The following is a 22,377-nucleotide window of genomic DNA, read 5'->3' as shown; positions in this document are numbered from 1 at the left end:
ATAAAATACTCAGTGTTCATCTAAGGGAAAATATAACCATTTCTAGATAAAGTACTTACACAATTTTTTTTTTTTTTTGACAACCCACCTTGTTGATAGTGTTCCTAGTCATTAGTTTCAGATTCAGGAAGAGGGGATTCAGCTTTTTTTCATAGTCCTGCAGAAGTCAGACACATTTCTGCTGAATCAAGCACAAGATAGTGCTGCAAGACCCACTCAGCTGAAACCCATCACCTCCACCGCCGTACGGTACTATTAGAACAAAATGGGAATCGGTTTCCATCCCAATAGTTTACCTAAAAGTCTCTCTTCGGCAGGTTTGACCTTTACATTATGAATTTCATTTCGCTGTGAGATCTTACATTTATATTACTGCTTAACATGCACTCTGCGTAGGAGCCTTCCCTAACAATTTTTAACTGCCTTTATCCATGCTGAGCCCTCTGCTTAACTCCTTGCCTAAAACGCAGTGCAGTTACCGGAGAAATATTTCCTGTTATTTCAGAACTGTGAAGGTCAGGCCAGTGCCATGCAAAGGGAAATGAAATGTTTTGTGTCTTTAGGCTGCATAGTGTAGTTTCTATGCCTTTGTTGCTGTTTATGCTGGGGCCTTTGACTGTCCCTCGTTTTACTGTGTTCACTATTGTTTTCCCTTCTCTCTCGTGCCTTTTTAACTGAGCAAGGTTATTTCTAATGCTCTACCACTTATAGGAATTTTATAACATGCACAGCATTGAACATTTAAGTTAAAAACAGCCTTTGTTGCCAGAAAGCAAGAAGAATTACACTCATGAAGTAGTTCTGCAAAGCTGTTTAATCAAGTAATTAATCCCTTGGGTAAAATGATTTTTCATTCTCTATACTGTTTTGAGGAGTCAGATGACCTCATGGAGATCGCCTAGTGCTGAGTTCCTGTTAAATTTACACACAGTGGAGACATAAGCCCATCCCTATTGTAAGTGGCTTTTTTCCAATGGACCCTTAGAGCTAGTGGCTAAATGCATGAGCTCTGGAGTCAGAAAGACCTGGACCTGAGACTTAGCTCTGCCATTATTTACTGTGTGAACCAAGGCAGGCTACATAACCTCCTTTGTTTTTGCATTCAACAAATTGAACGCACACTGTTCTATTATTACTCCTTGCTCATGGAACTGCAGCAAAATCAGCCTAGAAACAATTGCAGAGTTTGCAAATATTTTCTCCACTAAGAATGCAGTGTGGGTGGAAATCACCCCCACAATGTGCTGAGAGGGGGAGGTTCCACAGGAACAGGCAGTGTGTTAAAGTTTGTGCCCACACAGGGTCAGCAAAGTAAAGTGCAAAAGGAACAGAGCAACCTTAGATGGGGCTGGGAGAAGCATCCATGTCAGGGGAGTCCAGCCTTGTGGGTGAGGCACAGCAACAAGTAAAATCCTGCCTATATTCAAAAACAGGCATTTAAGTGGCCTCAAAGCCATGTGTTGGTTTTTCAACCACCACTGTAGCGATTTGCTGTTATGTTGGAGATCAGTGGGCAAGGAGGAGGTGGAGCTGTAGCTAATTCCTCAGGAGTGTCACATAAACCCCAGCTCGTGATCTCCCTGTATATCACCTTATTAATGATGGGTGCGTATGTGTGTCCCACATGAGAATGTTCTCTTATATGTGTTTTGCAAGTATAATGGGTTGAATGGTGGCCCCCAAAATATATATCCACCCAGAACCTATGAATGTGACCTTATTTGAAAGAGGGGTCTTTGCGGATATAATTAAGGATCTGAAGATGACATCGTCCTAAGCTGAAGGAGGGCCACCAGGTAGGGCCTAAATCCAGTGACAGTGTCCTTGTTACAGACAGAAAAGAAGACAGAGACGTAGAGGGGAGGCCACATGAAGACAGAGGCGCAGTAACAGGCCCAGGTGAGTAGTCAGGTTTGAAGCCTGACTCTAGTGCTAGAAGGGATTAAAGCATTCATCCACTCAGCAGCTGTTTTATGCAGGGCCAGGCTTTGGTGGGCATGGCCCGATAATGCAGAGGAAGGTGTTTCTGTGATCTGTCAGCCACCTGAACACCTTGGGCTTCCCCTTGATCTGACAGCACTGCCAGTTCCAGGACTTTACCAACCGGTGGATCCGGGACTGGTAACATCTTATCTTGCTTAGGATGGTCTCAGGAACCAAGGATGTGTGAAGCCATTAAGAAAAAAATACCAGCCCTGGCCAGTTTGGCTCAATGGTTAGAGCATCAGTCCATGGACCGAAGGGTCGCAGGTTCAATTCTCGGTCAAGGGCATGTACCTCAGCTGCAGGTTCAATCCTGGCCCAGGTCAGGGTGCGTGTAGGAGGCAACCAGTCAGTGTGTCTCTCTCACATCGATGTCTCTCTCCTTCTCTCTCTCTCCCCCTCCTCCCTCCCTCCCACTCTCTCTAAAAATCAATGGGGAAAACATATCCTCGGTAAGGACTAGAGAAAGAAAATGCCAGTGGCTGTCACTGTGAGGATCAGAGTCGGGAGCCACAAGGCAATGCTTCTGCCCCTTCAGCTCCTCGCCCTGTGGGCAGCGCCTGCTGCTCACGCTCCCCTGGCACCTTGCCATGGCTTTCAGAATCCGATAAAGGTAAATTCAGGGTCCAGTGTGCCCGACCTCGAGCGTCATTACATCAGCTGGGTGGCGACGGACAGCGAGCGCGCGAGGCTTCGTCCCGAGGAGCGGCCTGCACAGGCGCTCACGCCGGAGCTCTCGCCAGCGCGGCGAGGCTAGAGCACCTTCTTCGGAACGAGCACAGAACTGTGAGGCGAGGACAAGTCCGAAGCGTGAAACATGCGTGTGCCTGGGGGCGCAGTCACGGTGGCGAGCCACACTTGAAGAAGCTGGCCAAGGACACGGGCGTTAGACGGCTGCGAGGGAGGAAGCTGAGAGCAGCCAGGGGGCACGCGGGTCGCCAGCGCTGCAGAGACGGGGCCGGGGGGCCGAGACAGCACCGCCGCCTGCCTGGCAAAGGCAAGATCTGGTGCCTGGCAGAGCCCTCGGGGGTCCCTACGGCTAGGTCACAAGGCACTGTGGCAACGGAGACGGGGCTACGCGAGGAAAAACTGGCAAACTGAAAGAAAAATTACCTGTTGGGGCGAGAGAAGAGAGAGGGAGGACAGTGGCCCATGACTGGCAATGTAAGAAGTAGATCAGTGCACGAGAAATTCTGCGACATACGAATTTTCAATGTGACCCAAAAAGGTCTACTAGATAATAGCAGAATCCAACCCACAAATGAGGTTTTTCTTTCATTTATAAAATAAAGATAATTAATTTAGTTCACTCTTGCAGCCTACCACTATATCTTAAAAAAAATTAGCTGTCCCCCTAAAAAATGGTGCCCAAGCCTGTCCTATTTTTGTCACGCATTGTTTTCACGCCACCTCTTCGCGACTTCTCTTGGGGTTTTGTTTTTCTCTCCATGTCCTTTTGAGCTCCGCCGGTCACTCTCTCTTCTCAGTGCTCTCATTTCAAAGCTTTCCCTCCCCTTTCTTTCAAAAGCTTAGTTCTAAAATGAATACTAACTAGACACAAACCAGCAGGGAATATATAAAGAGATACTCCCAAGCCATAAAGCCACCAAAATATAGAAATACTTCAAGAAAAAAAATTTAAAAGACAGCCAAATATTACCGCAGAAAAACTATGCCACGAAGCATATAAAGTCAGTAGATGAAGGTTATGGGGATACTTTATATAAAATTAATAAAATAAAATAAACAGAAAAAATAAAATTGTGATTTAAATGCACGAAACGTTAGAAGCAAATTATGGTTAGGGAGAACCGCAACGATAAAACTGAGCAAAAGAAAACGAAAAAGAGAAAACACGTCACAAATAGTAGATAAAAAAATGAAAGAATCTGACACACACAAAAGAGTTCTGAAAAAGCCATAGCTGCTGCTGCTGCAAAAGGAAACAAAACAAGACAGAAGTTTCTTAAAAGAGCAATAGAAAACTTTCCCGAAATAAAAGATTTAAAGGTGAATTTTGCCTCTCCAAGATTGATATAAAACAATCATCCCCAAGATGTCAAAGATGGGCTTCAAAGATACTATGAGCACCCAGACCAAAAAAAGCAAAAACAAAAACAAAAAAAATCAGTCAGGTCAGCGCTGGGACGGGTGCAGAAGGAGCTGAGTCCACTTCCCACAAGAGCTCAGCGCCAGCGGGCAGTGAAGCAGGTCGGAGGGCCCCGGGCGAAAGGCGATGGAGAGATCTTACTCCCGGCCAAGCTGCTTTTCAAAAATAAAGGCAAATAACAAAGTCTCAAACATGAGGGGACTCAAGAATCATTGAAAACTAATAGCTAAATGACTGGCGAAGTAAATTGATTCCACTTGGATATAAAAACTGAAAATTGTGGTGAAAGAATTGAAATAAGTCATGAATATGTTGAAAAACAATCTCACTAATAAATATTGAGAGGAGGAATTAAAGAAAGAATATGGTATCAGGGAGATAAGCACATTGATTTTTGTAATTTTGTAAGTAGGTATTGTTTAAAGCTAATAAACAAATCAATAGAGATAATCTTATTTTGTAATATAAAGGGAAATTCTTAAAAGATATACAAATAATTACACGATCAGGTAAATTAAAATATCACGCATACCCTGTTATTACATAAGAATACCCTTACTGATCCATAAAGCAATGCATAAACTGAGTCCAGAAAAAGAAACTGTTACAGGATTATTTTTGTACACTAAAAAACATGAATTTTAAAGATCAGGTCAAAAAGTCAACATACAAAAATGGGTGAGTCACCTAATCTGATATTAAAAGATATTACAAAGCTATGGTAATTAAAAAGCTGAATAGATTGGTTGACTGGACAGGATCAAATATATATGGAATTTAATATACATCCAATTAAATATATATGGAATTTATTACATATGGAATTTAGTATATGATAATATATATATTGAAGCAGTGGGGAGAAATTTCCCCAACAAAGAGTGCTGGGGAAAACCAGCAGCCATCTGGAAATGGATCAAGCTAAATATCTACCTCAGTCCTATCAAAATAAATTCCAAGTATATCGAAAGTTTTTAAAAGTTGTAAATACACATACTCTTTGACCCAGCAATTCCAATTTTAGGAATATACCCAATTGGCATAGTTCCTATTAATACTTGTGTCAATATGGAATAATATGTAGATCCATTTTTAAATAAAAAAGCAAGGTACAAAAAATATGTGCAGTGTGTTTGTACTTTACAGAGAGATATATTAATATATATTTCTGTACATATATATATACATATAATATAACATACAGATATAAACATACAAAGTTTATTCATCATAAAACATTTCAAGACAGGATTTGCAAGAAACTTAACAAAGGCTGCCTCTGAGGAGGCCAGAAGGAGACTGTCTTTCCCTGTACAACCATCTGCACTATTTGGATTTCTATCATTGGCACAGATTCTTCTTGGGATTAATGAAAAGATATTTAAAAGCTCCAGGTAGTAGAGGTAACCAGCAAGCCAGGCACTGGGCTGCACTTCCTGGGACCCCGGGACCCCAGTAAAGATGGGTTAACCGCACGAGCAACAGGCTATGTCGATGCGAGTTATAAAACACTTGATTAATTGAAAGCACAAGCTCAGAAGACACAAGGAGCCGCTGAGATATCACACCGCTCTAACATGCTTATGCAAAGAGTGAATTCCAGAGTCACAGGCCTAATATCCTAATACCAGGATGTGAAGATAGAAGAGTTATATTCATTACATATATTCTAAAAAAAAAAAACATGGTTTAGGAAATTATGGAATTTACTTCAGCATCAAATCTGGTCTCTCTTCCTTGAGGGCAGACAACTTTGCTTTCAAGGCACCATTAGAATAAACTGTGAAAAGTATCTGGTGATGTCTGAGGCCCCCACGGTCAAAATAATTTTTATGTGACCCCGTTGAATATGAAAATTTTATTTTCCTCATCAATTTACAGATGCTTCACGGAACTAGATCCCGGCACAGGGCAGAACTCCGTCGTGTTCTTGGTGACAGCTCCGGTGTCAGGGCTCCGACAGCGAACTGGAAGCCGTCGTTCCACACGGGCTTTACTTGAGCCAGAAGGAAGTGCAGGCTGACAGTGTGGTTCACACGAAAACGGCACACCCGTTCACTCGGCCTTTTCGTTCCAAAAACATTCTGCAGCCGAAGGGTACATTTCTAAAACCTATGATGATGGCATATTCAGCCTGGTGAGGGATAGAGGAGTTTAGGGTCTGGTTGCAGTTTAGATGTAGTTCATCCATCAAGGAGGCTCTTGAAAACCTCCCCCAAGTTAAAGACCTGTCATTTTCCACCTGAACTAAAGGCTTCATTTACTATCCTTACAAAACAGAAGAGTCACTAGTTTCAGAAACATGTTTAATGGAGAGATTCTAGGGGTTAGATGCTATAAAAATCAACAGAAATTTTAAAGCATTTCACTATATAGTACTTGGTCTGCTATTGATATGTTATTTAAAATGTTTATTATATATTTTAGTTATATATATATAAATACATTATATACATTATATACATTATATAAGGTATATAATTGTGTACATCATGTGCATTAAATTATCTACATTATCTTATATAAATACATTATAATTCTAAGAGGAACAGATTAATGTATTAGTCTAATTACCACCCGATTTTAATTAGCCCAGCTCAACTGTATTATTAATGCAAAAATCATAATTGCTGTTTAACAGACTTATGTCAATCAATGCTTTTCTTCCTCCTGTACCTGACAGAGTCCCATTATATCTACTCTCTACACAGACTAGAAAACTTTCTCATTAGGCTCCAACAATAAAACCAAATAACAAGCAATTATTTATTGAGTACTAATTATTTGTAAAGCCCTGTACTAGGCTCGGTGAGATTCCAACATCTTTTTTAATAGCCTCGAGGACTCTGATGGAAGGATACCAGGGCAAATCCATCCAGCTTTGTTCAGTGGGTTCCTGTTATCTGAGCATTCGGGCATCTAGCAGATTCACTCCTCCAGTAGAGCCAGAATAAAAATACACACATAGGCTGGTAGAGCAGGAAAGATGAAAGAACTAGATTTCAGTAACCAAAGAAAGAGGTGTAGACAATATGAAAACCATTTTATCCTGCAGAACCCTTAAAAAGCTAGGGTATGAGAGGCACCAGGAAAAGAGGGGTCATGGGTAAGACATGGATTAAAAACAGGGAGATGGTTCATAAGTTAATAAAAGAAAGACATGTCCCCTTTCTCACCACTGAACATAGAACACTAGGAACTAGGCAAATGCCCTTTAACGGGAGAGATGAAACCTTCTCAGTAGATATTAAACAATCTCAGATAAAAGACATTCACAGGCCAATAAGTAAGGATCCCCTGAGGGGAAATGGCAGGAAAGGAGTGAGTGATTTTCCTACCCATATACTGTTCTAAAGCGAGATTTTAATTTCCAAGGCACAAGTTAAGATAGCTCTAATGTTATCTCCTGAGATCTTGCCAAGAGTGCATTTGACTCGTTAAAGCGATTTTTGAACTGAATGAGAGTAAAAGATAAAAGCCATACAGCCAGCTATTCCGCACACCGCCGGGTTAGGGATGGCTCAGTGGTTCACTCAAGAAAATCATTTAGCAAGAAGCTTGAAAGCAATATCCAGAAGTCTTCAAACTAATATGCAGACAGGAACTATAAACAAGAAGACTTAGACTGAAACGGGCACCACGAATGTGCTGCAGCAGTCAGTCACCGACACTGGGTAGGATGAGGGCTCTGATGGGACTCACACCAATGAGGAGGGGGGTGGAGGGAATACCCTGGGGTGACCCACCCGCAGAGAAAGTCAGGGCCCTCAAGGTAAAATGTGCTGTGGAAAATATCTGGGCAAAGAAGGGAGGAAAAATTGGGATACAATTATGAAAATACAGAATACCAGGCCAGAGAAACAAAAACAGATTTAAACACAGTTCAATGCCTGCCACCAGGTGTCCAAAACACAGTTGCTGAATAAACAAACTTTAATTCAAAGAGCACAAAACCAGGGAACAAAATATAGTAGTGATAGAGAGCTCCAAATGTCCAAACATCTCTCTTTTTCCCCCTAAAACAAGAGCATCTGACAATTCATTATATGCCAAAAAGCTCTTCTCCCTGAAAGTAGAGATAGCAAAAAACTGAAGCTACTATTCTGGACCACAGAGGTGAGCAGCAAGCAGGAAATGATAAAGCGGACGTGTCAGGCAGCTTGAGAGAATGTGAACATGTCATCTTCGACTCGGTGATGCCTCGTGAAGGGAGCTCAGCACTGCGATCCCAGGGCTGCAATTCAGGACGATCCTGGTAAGGGGAAAATCGAGCAAGCTGGCAAACAGGCCTCTCCCGACAAGCTCGGTTTCTAAGGAATCCATGCAGGAGCCGGAGCAGTGTGCATAGGAAATGAATGGGAAAATATAAAATCTTTATCCCCATTTAGTTGAGAATTCCTAAAAAATAAAAAACGCTAAGGTCAACTAAAACAGGTTTTATAAAGTAGGTATAAGCCAGATTGAGGAAAGGCTTGAGAGATGACAAAGAGAATGTAAGGCTTAGCTTCCTTTATTTTTTGTGTGTATTTTTTAAAATCAAGAATAATCTCCAGCCTGAAAAGTTAAGGGGGGGGGGGGGGGGATGGCAAGAAGGAAATGAAGCCCATCAGTCTCCAGATCTGGACAAATTTTATACTGAGAGACCCGTGCGGGTGGTAAATGGAGCCAGGCAAAAAGACTAGAGCCAGGAAATGCAATTTCTATGTCCAAAAAAAAAAGTGGATTATAAAATTAAAGATTGATTCCAAGTAAGATTAGGCTGAATGTGTTAAAAGGCAATTTATAGTATTAGAAATCGAAATGGTAATCTTTAGGAATAAACCTTCTTTTTGATGGGATAAAAAATATGGAGTAATGCAAAGCAATGGACTAAGTGGTCCACCTGAGCTTCAGCAAAGCATCTGGTAAACAGCCAATGGTAGTGCAGCGGGGGTGAAGGATTATCACCCATCAGAGCGCCTGGCATCATGTTACATCGTATTACTGGTTTAGAGGACTGACCTTAAACCAGCATTATACTGGCGTGACCCAGGGTTTTGCCCTGGCTCTGTTTGTCATTTTTATCAATAAAGGTACAGAATTCATGATTTTGAATTGATCAATACCACTGAGGCAAGAGAGCTAATTGTGAAATGGGATAGAATTAGGATATGAGTATTTTTAAACAGGGTTAGTAGCTTCAATCTAAGACGAAAGTTAATACTAGACCTTATTCTTGTCTGAAAAAGCAGAAGTATACACTCTGCCTGAGAAAACAAGGTGCTGCTCAGTTTTAACCTGTACTTTGTTACGAGGTCCTGGTAACAGTACCCTGCGCTGAGAACTATAGTACTATCGCTAATCTTCAGAACCATGCCGCCAAGAAGGCATCATCTCCAATTTGAGGTGAGAAAACTGATGCTAAGAAGTCCAATAACTTGGCACAGTTCTCACAAGTTAAGTAGTGGAGAATCAAATAAACGTCTGATCCCCAGATCCCTGCTCTTTCCAAGGCCATGCACCGCTTCAACACCAAAGTGCACGCGAGGGCCAGGCTCCTTTGCTGTACTTCTAACTCTCCTATGTGCTTTCATACATTTTCCTTAACACTATCATAATTCTCAATGCTATTTCAAAACAGCCCTTCCATTTATAAAAGAAAGAAAGGTTATCTTTTGGTAAGTAGTGTCATTCAATTAGGTAAAAAAACAATTTATCTCAAAATCCAAATCTTTCCAATGTCCAGAACAGAGGTTGGCAAACTATGGTCTGCAAGCAAATCTAGCCCATTTCCTATTTTATTAGGTTCACAAGCTAAGAGTGATATTTATATTTATAAATGGTTAAAAAAAAGTATTTCATGATACATAAAAATGATATGGAGTTCAAATTCCAGTGTCCGTAAATAAAATGTGAACGGAACACGGCCATGCTCCGTCATTTACGTGTTGTCTCTGGCTGTTCTCACGCTGCAAAGGCAGAGCTGACGAGCTCTGACCGAGGCCACATGCAGGGCTCTCACCTCGCACTCCTGTTCAACACACTGCAAGTCTCGGTGAGGCAGTCAGCATTCGGCAGCATTTTCAAGTGGCACACATACTGCCATACATTTTATTATTTTTATTACTAATGCATACTCTGTAAAAAAAGAAAAGTGAACTGTGTGAACTTTGAGTGTTGGGCTCCGAAGGCACAGTGGCATATGGATTACTTTGTTATACAATTATATGGCAAAGTATCGTGTTTACCATGCAGTGACACTTTAGCTGTGCTAATACAATTTATTTTGACATTACCAGACTACACTCATCACAATATCTCCCACTCACAGGAAAGTAGCAGTCAGAACAATTAGAAAACTTAACACAGACTGTCTCATTACAGTAGAAATTCATTCACGCACAAAATGGTGAGAACCTAGGTGCAACCAGTTACTTTCCAAGTGGTTCATTTGTTACTCAAGCAAAGAAAGCTATTTACTGATGGTGAGTTAGTTAATTGTGTGTCCAGAGAAAGTAAAATTGTTTAAGACTACTAGCTTTTTAGCAAGGAGTTACTTGAAGACGCCAATAGTCAACTAAATAACAAGGCAAATGCCTTCAAGTAGTTTTCCTTGGTGCAAATGTAAAAAAAGTAAATGGAGCCACTTAAAAATGGAGCCAGAGCTGCCATGCCAGAGGAACTGCTTTGCAGTCTTACGCCTCGAATCTTTGGAATATTAAAATAGGGCAAAATAACCTTCGGACTGGGCCTAAGCAACCTTGCGTCCCCAAAAATCGCTTGCAAAGATAAGAAGACAGTTATTATGACTACTGGACTGATGACTACTGAATTGAAATTTAAAAACATTGTTTAGAATTAGTATCACTACGTTACCTGCACCAATAGAAATGCCTTCCTTCTGCTGATATAATTGTTTCCGATCCCTTTCTTATAAATACCCATTGCTTTTGTCTCCTAATCGGAACATTATTTGGGCTCCTGCATGAATTAATGATACCCAAATAGGTATTCCTATTGATCTCAATAAATGCTTGTTGCCTCTCACATTAAAGGCCTTTTACACATAGGTTAACGTTACCAATACTGCCCGATTATTGTTTACTAGAGAATTCAATGCTGAGTTTGAGTGACCCAAGAATTAGCTTCTGTGAATAGTCTTCATGCAACTACAAGACAGACTACTTTTAAAGAACTTTGGAAAACATCAACTCAGTGCAAACTGAAGTGGAATATGCTAAGACGTGTTACGACTGAGGGCAGTAAAAATGTGTGTGGAGCAGGTAAAGGTTTACTGGGCAAATTTACAAAACTTCTGAAAACGTAAGATGACTAAAGTCAATGTTTATACCTTATCCTACTCTGCAGCAGGTATTTTGTGGAAAATACTTGAGTCTATCATGTCATTGAACTAGTAGAGTTAATGGTGAATTTCATTTACTCTTGTGGTCTTAACCATCACCACTTCCATTAAGCTTTATCAGAAATAGAAACTACATATCCTGACTTGGCCAACTACACAGCAGTTTGATGGCAGCAAAACTGAAACTTTTCTGAATGAGAACCATACTCACCCTTTATTAACGAAAACGGAATAGCTTTGGAAATTAGCTTCTGCTGCAGATTTGATGTTTCTTAGTAAGTTCAACTTAAAATTGTAAGGCAAAACAACACTAATCTGTGAAACCTATACAGCAACATCATTATGATGACAAGTAACGTCAAGCTGCTTTACATGCTTCCCATCCTGGCAAGTTAATATGAGCAGCGAGATCTCCATTTTCACACACAGATTTGCAGTGCATATATTTTCCAAACTCAACTACAGTTCCAGTTGTATTTTTGGATCTCAATGGAAGTGCAAAGGAAATTTCCATATTTTAAAATCCAACCGTACAACTGAAGAGCATGTAACTATCCTTCAATAGGAAGTGATTCATCTGCAATGCAGTGATATGCCAAAGGCAAATATCTAATGGAATTCTATAACTACCTTCCAAATTAAGAATATGCTTGCCTGGCCGGGCGTGGCTCAGCGGTTGAGCGTCGACCTAGGATCCAGGTGATCGGGGTTCGATTCCCGATCAGGGCACATGCCCGGGTTGCGGGCTCGATCCCCAGTCGGGGGTGTGCAGGAGGGAGCCGATCAGTGACTCTCTCATCATTGATGTTTCTATCTCTCTCTCTCCCTCTCCTTTCCTCTCTGAAATCAATAAAGACATATTTTTTAAAAAAGAATATGCTCAATTAAAAATCATACATTCAAGGACTGATAACAGTATTTAGTAGTATCTGTGTGAAGATATTTTCAAAGATGAAAATCATATCACATAACAGCAAAACAGACACATTTACAATTGATTTTAAAATCCAATTAAGTGAAATATTATCCCCCCCCAAAATAATTCAATTCTTATCAGTAGACCTGTACTACAAAAAAAACTTGTACTCAAGTGTTTATATTTTAAATTTTATCAATTCAAAATTAATGGAAATTTCTTTCCCATTACACAAGAATATAAAAGCCTCAATTTTGCCTTTGGCCCACAATCTAAACTTTACCAAAAAAAGCTTGCCAACCCCAAATCTAGAGCAGTGCAGGAGTATTTTCGATTTAAGTAAAATCACAGTGTGGTAAACATCCCTATAAACAATTGTTCTAACAAAACCATTTTCATATCCCAGCAATATTACCTGGTAATTTTTCTGTATCTAGTCCTTTCTTTGGTTCTGACCCATGTAGTCTTACGAAGTAAATCCTAAGAAAATAGTATGTGGCTCTGCATTAGAGCTGGGCAGACGAGAATCTAGTCATCCAGAACGTCAGCAAAGCTTTATCAAAATTAGTTTTTAACTCTACTAATCCAACTGTTACGAAATCCTGAAAAACTAAACAAGAACAAAAACACATCAAATAAGGTGCTTGTAACCTCTATTTTTACCTGAGTCCAAAACATTTTTCAAATGTACTCACTCACTATGTGATTTCTAATAATATATTCAGGTTAATAAGTCTCGATAATAATGTTTTCTAACTTGAAACAGTTAGGTTTGCCTCTATGCTGTTTTGTTTTCCTCATCAGGAGAGCAGATGTCCACTGATTTTGCCTGGCAGTATCCATTCGCTCACCTTCTGACAGTAATACTCTCATTTCCTTTTGGGCAGCACTCTTTCTACCTCATTTCTCAGTCCATGTGTGGGCTGCAGGGGGGAGAACAGCACTCCTTTTGCCACAGGAATCGACTGGCTCAGGGGTGGGCATGTGAACCAAGGAAGGAATAAATGTTAGTCTTGGGCTTTCATTGGAACTGTTGAGAGAAATTGCCCCTTGTCTGGGCTGGAGAGAAGTCTTAAGCTGCTGGGTGGCTACTTTACCATCACCCATGAAAAATGTCCCTGACAGTGAAAACAGCAGGGTCGAAAGCAAAACTGAGAGACGGAGAAACACGGACTCCTGACTTTGCACCAGGATCAAGCACGTCTGAAGCCAGTTCTACCACTGGACTGTTCAGCTGTGTATTGCTTCAGCCCAGCCAGGTTTCTACCACTGGCAATCCAAACGGTGCTCACGACTGCAACTGTGCAGTCATTCAGATTCAACCCCAATCTCAAATCAGATTTTTCTAGACAGGGCCTTTTATCCATTACGTTTCATCTCCAGATCTCTCCACTGTTCCTGAATGCTCGTCTCGGTGTGTGTGTGGCTTTGCCTTGCCTTACCTGTAGCATCTTTCGGTAAACAGGGCAGCATTAATACCACTTTGGGAAACCCCTTAAAGCACCCAGAACGATGGTAAACTGTGAGAGACTGTCACAGATACATGCTCTCCATCTGCAGTAAGTTATTCACTTAAAGTTGGAATAATAATTTCATTTCTGTGAACATAAGAGTGTAACTTCATTCTTAAAAAGGAATAAAATGATTCTGTTTATTTTCCTTGGTTTACTAGTGGTATTAGCTTTAATTAATTGCTCCATTAAGTAGTTCACAGAAGTGGGGAAAATATTTTTAAACTTTCATTAAAGAAAGCTTAAATACTTCCTGGTATGTGCTCTTTACAGGGGGTTCCAACAAAGCAAAACAAAAACTAAAGCATACTTCTATAGCTCTGTTTCTCCAATATGCTAAACTCAATGAACTGGATTTTTTAATTCCTATCTCAAATTAGTGAGTGGCATTATTTTATCCACGATGAGAGGAAAGGGTTAAGAGCAAATTTAAAAAAACTACCTTTATTTTTTATTTCTTTTTCAGTTACATACTTTTAAACAGGGATGTGTTTCATTATTCAGACATTCAGGCAATGTTGACTTCATTAGTGTTGACAGAAAAGAAGCATAAAAATGCAAAACGTCGTTGGCTTAACCTGAACATACCTGCATTACCTATTACTGACCAGTTTGTGTTGCCAAAAGATTTATTCCTTGGCATTAAAATGGAGCACTTAAAAATATTGCTAAAAAGCAAATGTCTACACACTGGTCTTTGCAGCAAATAAGGGTATTTATACTTTTTAAAATAGTTTTAAGTCCATAATTGGATTAATATACACACCTTCTTATGTATAAGGAGTTCAGATCATATAAACACTGTACAGTCCAAAAACCCTACTGAGAATAAAACTAAATACGCTTATGATAAGAAATACAGATATCGCATGTATTTACAAATATCATAGACACACATATTTGGTCAAATACTGTAAAGAAAGAAGTGGTTTCACATTATAATGGCCAAAACATCCATTTACCTTGCTCAAAGCAAACAAAAATAACAACTCAGTATGTGACTCCTGCAGTTTAAGACATCATGACAGTATACAAATAGATAGGATGGAGACGGTTGACCAAATTATACAGCAAGTGTTTTCTAGGCTGAGTGTAGGTCTTTAAAATCAAGAACTTAAAAAGATCATTCATAGGATTCAGAGCAACGATGATAAAAAATGTCCGGATGTGCGGTATTCATATAGGCGCCTAATTCATCAAAAACAACGCACTGAACTTTTGGCTAATAAGGAAAATAAATTACAAAGTACAATTAAATCCCTGTAAATGCAATAATGAAGTCAAAAATGTAGATTTATTTACTTTAATTACACATTTTAAATGTTACCTTGAGACAATAAAAATAAATAAGCATGCCTGGAGGCACACACTTAAAGACAAAGATGGGGCTGCAAGGAAGGAGCAAGTAACAATTTTATAAAGGAAGGGTGAATATGGGATTGGAACAACATAATTCCTTCTAGCCAGTCTTTTTGTTTTAACTCTTCTTGAAAATTCTGGCTGGAAGAATGTGACAAAAGAACACCTGTCTTTGTGGCTTAAAACAAAGCATACTTGGAAAATGGAATGGGCTTCCTTTTTTACAGAACCGTGACTCTGTTCACATGCAGGCACTTTCACAGACTGTGGAGGCAAAGCACCTGACCCATCCTCTCCAAAATAGTTTTCAATCATCAAAATTAGGCTAAAAAGTCAGAAAATTCCAGAGAACCAGCAAAGCTTAATACAAGAGCCTAATGTGCACAGAGGGCAATAAAGTGACCCAGTTTTTATTGCTGGGGATCTTTTTTGTCAAAGACCAAATAATTTATAAACAGGCACCACTGAGTGGCACATCCGAAGTTTTCTGCTGCAGGGAGAATCGTTCAGCAGTGGGTTTCAACGGGATCGCCTATGACTTCCACCTTATACGCTGCAATGAGATTCACATTTATTTCTTCTCCTTAGTGTATTTAAAAAAAAACTCCCACATGTCTCATTTCTCAAAGTATTCACCTCTTGCTGTCTAACAGACGTATCTGGAAGCATAAAGTTACATCATACAAATATTTTGCATTTTTTAAAATAAGTGCTTTTGCCAGTTCGGCAACACTGTCCTTCACATAGTGATGCGACAAAAGCAGAGCTCAGCCCCGGCGCGGTGCTGCTGGTCAGAGCGTCATCCCGATACGCGGAGGCTGCAGGTTCTGTTCCCCGTCAGGGCACACACAAGAACCAGCCAATGACTGCATGAAAAAGTGGACAAATCGATGTTTCTCTCTCCCCCTTCTTCTCCTCTCTCCCTCTCTAAAAGCAATAAATAATTTTTTTTTTTTTAAAGTGGAGCTCATATTTACCCCGTTACCTATGATTCATTTTACCACTACCTTCTGCCAAACCCATAGAGCTTTTTCCTCAGTACCTCTGGGCAGTGACTGTACCATGATTTCAGAGAGGATGTTAGTATGACTCATGAATAGCAGTACCATCAGTAACACTGATATCAATGCGTATGTCACACCAAAAATGAACTTCTCAAGGATTAACTTCTTTAAATATTCGGGCAACTGTTTCCTTTGTTGCGTTACCCACTAGGGAGAGAACTCCTCTTTGACTATGCTCTTACAGAAGTTATAAAAGGCCAGCTTAGGCATAGAGTTGGTTGACATTAACGATACTGTACTGCTTTCTATGACAGGAGGAGAGCTTCTGAAAAATGTTCTACAGAACTGTTCTTATCAATACTACCTCATTGGTCCATTCTGTTCACTGATGGGCAAAGCACTCATGTTTTGACAAAACTTTAAAGCTTCCATAAAAGTTAAATTAGAAAAAAAAGTGAATGTAAGACAACCACAAAATGAAGTATGAAAGTATGACATTTTTGTTTCTAAGAGTGAGTCCTTGAAAACATATGTGGTCACTACAGAGATGATTTTCATCACAAGACAGAAGATGAACACCCAAGTAACTGCCCGTGATCTGTCTGTGTCCAGAGTCACTTGTGGCGCTGTATGGTTTTCCTTTTCCTTCGTTTGAAAAAACAGCAGCACCTGCAGACGGAGGGAAACACTTCTTTTATTATGAAAGTACTAAAATGTCACAAAGCAAGGCTGACTATCATATTCATTTAAATGGTCATAAAAAGCAACAGGGTAGTGCAAGGTGAAGAGTGAACATGCCAGTGAAGCATAAATATTAGTGAAACTATGGCAGGGTTATTGCTGTTCTTTTATCAATGTGCCTTTTATTAACAGCAAGACATTCTAAGCAACATTAAAAAAAATCACTAAACTGAAAAGGCTTTGCACAAAGACTAACCAAGAAGCTAAGGGATTCTGACCTAACTGGTCCACCACATTGTTATTTTGGATACTCATTAATCTCTGGCTATGGCATAAAATTCGTCTTATGGATTCTCTCCCTTTTTTCCTGGTGTTTATATATGATTGTTGAAGCCATTGTTAGAAAAGCAATAATTATCCTAACATTGGGGGTTTTCACTAAGAATTAGTTTAGATTCCAAAAATAAAAAGGGAAATTCCCAAATACACTCTTGAGCAAACATATTCCATCACATTTACAAACTGGAAGAGAAAAAAACACACTGAACAAAATAAGAAAGTCAAGATTGGCACTTTTTAATTCTTTAAAGGTTAAAGAAGGTCAAGCTTATCATAAGTTATTTTAATTAAGGTAAAAATTATAGTCAACATTTAAAATAGCACCGTCAAAGTGCTCCGGTTTTATATTTGAAAACTGATTCAGTTTTGTAATCTATGAAGGAAATACAGTGCTGGGTTTTGTTCCTAGGTGAAAAAAATTTAGAGATGAACCCTGAGAGAACTAGTTTTTCTCATGATAAATTCTCCTAGTCATGAGATGAAACATGCAACACATGTAGAGCAATGCCGAGGCTGGTATGAACTGAAAGTTCATGAGAATCACTGATCAGCAATCAACAAAACAAAAATACATATATATAAATTCCCCCTAAAAGTCTGGCATTCTTTCAAATAAAGATCTGGCTTTCCCACTCCCACACTTAAAAAAGAAATGCAACCTATCCAACCTACCAGATTCTAAAGATGACAGGCATCACATAAAAAGGGCTCCTTTTGTTTCCCCACTGAAGTCCTGTGTGTGTGTGTGTGTGTGTATGTGTGTGTGTAAATGTGTAAATCTTATTTTTTAATAAAAGCAAGACATAGTTATAAACATGGTGGTTCTATCAACAAAATGCTGCCAATTCAAAGCCTCATAATGGTGGCTTTATAAAGATACTCCTATAATTACGGGCCCACTTTCCTAAAAGGATATTAACCTTCAAGCTACACATAACAGAGACTGTGTAGCTTCACATGTCCTACCTGGCAAAAGATTATGGAAGATGAAATAATCGCCGGATATCTTTTATATCTTTTGTGAAAGAAATGTAAACAGAAACCACCCTGTCCAGCTAAATTACACAATCTCTCTACCCACATTATCAAAAATAATTTCAGACCCTTTATTGTGCTTTATGCCATGATTATGAAATCACTGTGGGGCATTTAAAACCAAATCACACAACTGCATTTTTATGTGCACTCAAGCAGCTCATCGTAACTAGACCACAAAACGTGAACAACTCCAAACTGTAAGCACCGCCCAATAAAGATCCGACTAGAAACGTGTCCAGTTACCAATCTTTATGAATTTTACTACTGTTGAGGTGACTACCAGAGAGAACAGAAATTACCCAATCAAGACTTAAAAAGAGTTACTACAATGGAAGAATCTAGGTACAACAGATTTTTCTTAGATTTAGAAAAATAAATCAAATTTCTTTGTGATCACCAGCTACCTAGTATCTTCTCAAATCAGTTATATAAATTTTCTAAAATGAAAAGCAAAACAAAAAATTATTCAAGTTAAGTTACTCTCTATGAGGTAAGAACCATTATTCTAGAAAGAACCTTTTTATTAAAAACTAAGAGTCAGAACACGCCCTTGCCATAAAAAACAAAACATTAAAAAATTGGTATTTAGAAGAATCAGACCAAATATTTAGGATATTAAAGAATATGGTCATATTTCAATGGAAAGTCATTAATTATTTAATGTAAAGTCTACTAATAATGTCCACTATTCCTAAATACTATCACGGACTATTCGAAGTCCAAAATACATTCTTTTAAAAGTTTCCCACTGAAAAAGTGGCTTAAGATATATATCAGTCTTTTGGAATGAGGAATATAATGTAATACATGCTTTGATGAACGAGTCCAAGTTCCAGGTTCCCCATACTGGTATTGGCGATTCATCTGGCCTGCTTCATTTCTCCAGTACCATTTATCTCCTTTCAGTTGTGAGAGGTAAGTTCCTCCTACCTTGCAGGTATCCTTTCCTTCAGTTGTGTAAGAATTATTTTTATTGATCACAAAAAAACACTCCCAAAATTTATTTCAGCCTAAATAAGATTTTAAAATGAATTTTAATTGTACAAGAATATTAAATTCAAAAGCAATCTAAAGAAGATATTTATTTTTCGGAAATAAATCCCACTAAATAGAGTATACCCTTGAAATAGATTTGCAAAAGTAAAGCTGGCATGTTATTAAACTGATAACCACCAGGGGGCAGCATCGTTTTATGCGATATGAATGCATCCAACTAGAAACATAAAAAATGCTGCTTTCAAGATAAGATATACTGACAGAAGTTAAGGAAATTGATATTTAAACTTGTGACTGATTTCTTAAAGTCATTACCAAAACAGCTGATTTATAGATTTGGTAATTAAGAAGTTAGGTATCATCTCAATTATCTCCTGAGCACTCAACCTAAAATATGCTGCTCCCATACCACCACTCTGTCACGTGACTGTTATTGTTCTCTCAGTACTTAATTTAAATTTATTTTACGTATTTATTATCTGCCTCCACACAAAATGTAAGCTTCATAAGATCTTGCTCACAGGTACATCTCATAAATGGGCACAAAGTTGTTACTAATTAAATGTTACTGAATAGCTAAAGGATTTGCCTCATAAACGCAGCTCCTAGAGCATGAATGCAGCAGCGATTCTACAGCATGTTCTACAGCTGGAGTTTTTACCCAGGGGTCGCGCACCCTAGTGCACACTCCTGAACTATAGGTTTTAATCTTACAGAAGCTTTTCTGGGGAAAATGGCGTGCACCATATTCTTAGAGGTGATTCTTGAATCTCAAAAAGCACTGCTCTCGAGACGAGCCTGCCAGGTCACCGCCCCTGCTTCTCCATTTCCCCGGGGCCCAGGCCTGGGTGCTCGGGGCTGAGCACTGGGGATACTGAGTGGACACCATGCCATCAACTTGTGGGTGCAGGCAAAGGAGTAAAAAGAGACAACATTATTTTAACACTTGGTACAGTTGAAAGGGAAAAAGTGATTGGTAATAATGACTGGAAATAGTGGCAAAGATTCTAGGAATTAGCACGTACACTAGTTCTCACAGATGATGTGAGCAAGTTATTTTTATCAATAAATGCAATCATTTGGTCTTAGAAAATTATTCAGAGCTTTAAAATGTTAAAATATATTTTCTGTCCTTGCTGCTCAGGGGCTACATTTTCTTATACATTAGTTCATACCTCACTTGGCGTCTCAGATCTAAACTACTGACAACTACCTTGGGGAAGCTGACTAAGCTTACAGACATTTAAGTCATGTCCTTGTCAATGCTTCTTTTTCTTGGCTCTTTCTGGACTATTCCATATGTGGTTCCAGTAAGCCAATATGCTCTCACAAGTCTGGCTCATGCTTCTCACATGATCATTTGGTAGCGAGTCTAAAAGCTTTGAAGTCACATCTCTACTCTTAAATCCTTTGGAAATAAATGTTAAGCCCTGCTTCTAATGAATTCTAAGGTTGCTGCTTTAAATTCTGTTTAGGTAAGAAACAGGGAACCATATGGGTCAAAGTCGGTAAGGGCCAAGGTTTTGCTGCTGACATTATACTACCATTTCCTCTTTACTCACTGTCTTTTTCTTCATCTAGAACCTGACATCTTTTCTTGGATTATGTCATACACTTCTTTCTCACACATCTACCCACAAACTGAAGCATGTTTCTCTGTTTGGCGCTGAACTTCTTATCTCTCCTCTACAATGACTCACTGGCTCATCCTTTGGTCAGACCCTACCCAGTTAGGACTCCAGAACCTCGCCTCTGCTCATCCGAGTTGATAAGTATACAGAAAATACCTTTTATGACATCTAATCTTTAATTCCTTGACTAAGGATTGTTCCCCTTAAAATTTATACCTGATATGTAATTTTATATCTATGGATCTCTTGGTTTTTAGAAATGAGGAACTGTTGCCCGGTTGGCATGGCCCAGCAGTTGAGCATCAACCTAGGATCCAGGAGATTGTGGTTTGACTCCCGGTCAGGGCACATGCCCGGGTTGTGGGCTTGATCTCCAGCAGCGGGGTGCAGGAGGCAGCTGATCAATGACTCATCATTGATGTTTTTATCTCTCTCTCTTCCTCTCTCTGAAATCAATAAAGATATATTTAAAAAAAAAAATTTAAAAAAAGAGGAACTGTTCAGCTGACCAAGAAGAGTTTAGATCAGAGAGCAAGACCATCCGTGTAACTATTCTAACTAGGAACCTGCACACCTATCCTCATCTTCAATTTCTTCCTTTTCATCCACATGCAATCAGTCCCTTAAGTCTTAAATGACTTTCAAAATTTCCCCGTCCTCTTATGCTAACTTAGTTTAGAACTTTTTGTCTCCACCATTGCTAAGAGCCTGTTAACTGACTTCCCAGTCTAAGTCTCCCCTTTCTCCAATCTGCCATCCAAAGTTCCCCCATCATAAGTATAGGGTGGGGCCATAGTAGGTTTACAGTGGTGACTATGCGAAACAGAGATTATTTCCGTATTATTGTTTATTAATCTCCACATGAACTGTAGACCTGCTTTTGCCTCCCCTGAATAGCCATGCCTTTTTCTCTTATCGCAGCAGTGGCTCTACACTGCCTATGGTATTAAGTCCACACAGCTCTTAAAATTTGGTTCCAACCTATTTTCACTCTCCTCTCAGTCTCATCACCCATCAGGCATCCTTTCCAGGCAGCCTAAACTGTGCAAGGGAGGAAGTAAGATTTTCTGCAATCTGATGATCTCAGGAAGTGACATAAGCCTCAAAAACTGGCCAAATTAATTTTCATAAGGTTCAATCTGATTATACCATTTCTGGGCTTAAAATCTTCATTCCTGTGCTGAGAAAGACAACGTTCAAACTTTTTTTAACCTGGCTACTAAGTCCCTTAGCCTGTCCCTCCCAGCTCCCATTAAGGCACGCACACTCTGTACAGCTGCGTGGTTAAACCTTATCAACCTCTTCTCTCTGACCACTACCCATCAACTCTGCCAAATCATACTCATCTTTGAGAGCCAGTGTAAGTACATCCTTACCCCTGGAGACTTCTCCATCTTCCCAGCTAGAAGTGAGAACTCCAGTCTCTCAAACAACATTGTATCCTATAGTGTTAATCCTATAATAACT

The 22,377-nt window shown here is 39.4% G+C and overlaps 1 protein-coding gene across 10 annotated transcripts in view; it reads right to left on the bottom strand.

The window, feature by feature from the left end:
• Nucleotides 1-14,290: 14,290 nt before the first annotated feature.
• CSNK1G3 (casein kinase 1 gamma 3) overlaps nucleotides 14,291-22,377 on the bottom strand; it is an 84,923-nt gene continuing 76,836 nt past the window's right edge. For all 10 annotated transcript variants that reach the window (XM_087815518.1, XM_087815522.1, XM_087815520.1 and 7 more), the window contains one exon: nucleotides 14,291-16,894. In XM_087815518.1, coding sequence (XP_087671644.1) covers nucleotides 16,840-16,894 — 55 coding nt within the window. In that variant the 3' untranslated portion in view covers nucleotides 14,291-16,839. The remainder of the gene's footprint in view (nucleotides 16,895-22,377) is intronic.

This window comes from Miniopterus natalensis, chromosome 3 (genome assembly GCF_054644295.1).
Source record: "Miniopterus natalensis isolate mMinNat1 chromosome 3, mMinNat1.hap1, whole genome shotgun sequence".
Lineage (NCBI taxonomy): Eukaryota > Metazoa > Chordata > Mammalia > Chiroptera > Miniopteridae > Miniopterus > Miniopterus natalensis.
This window is presented reverse-complemented; position numbering and strand designations above follow the sequence as displayed.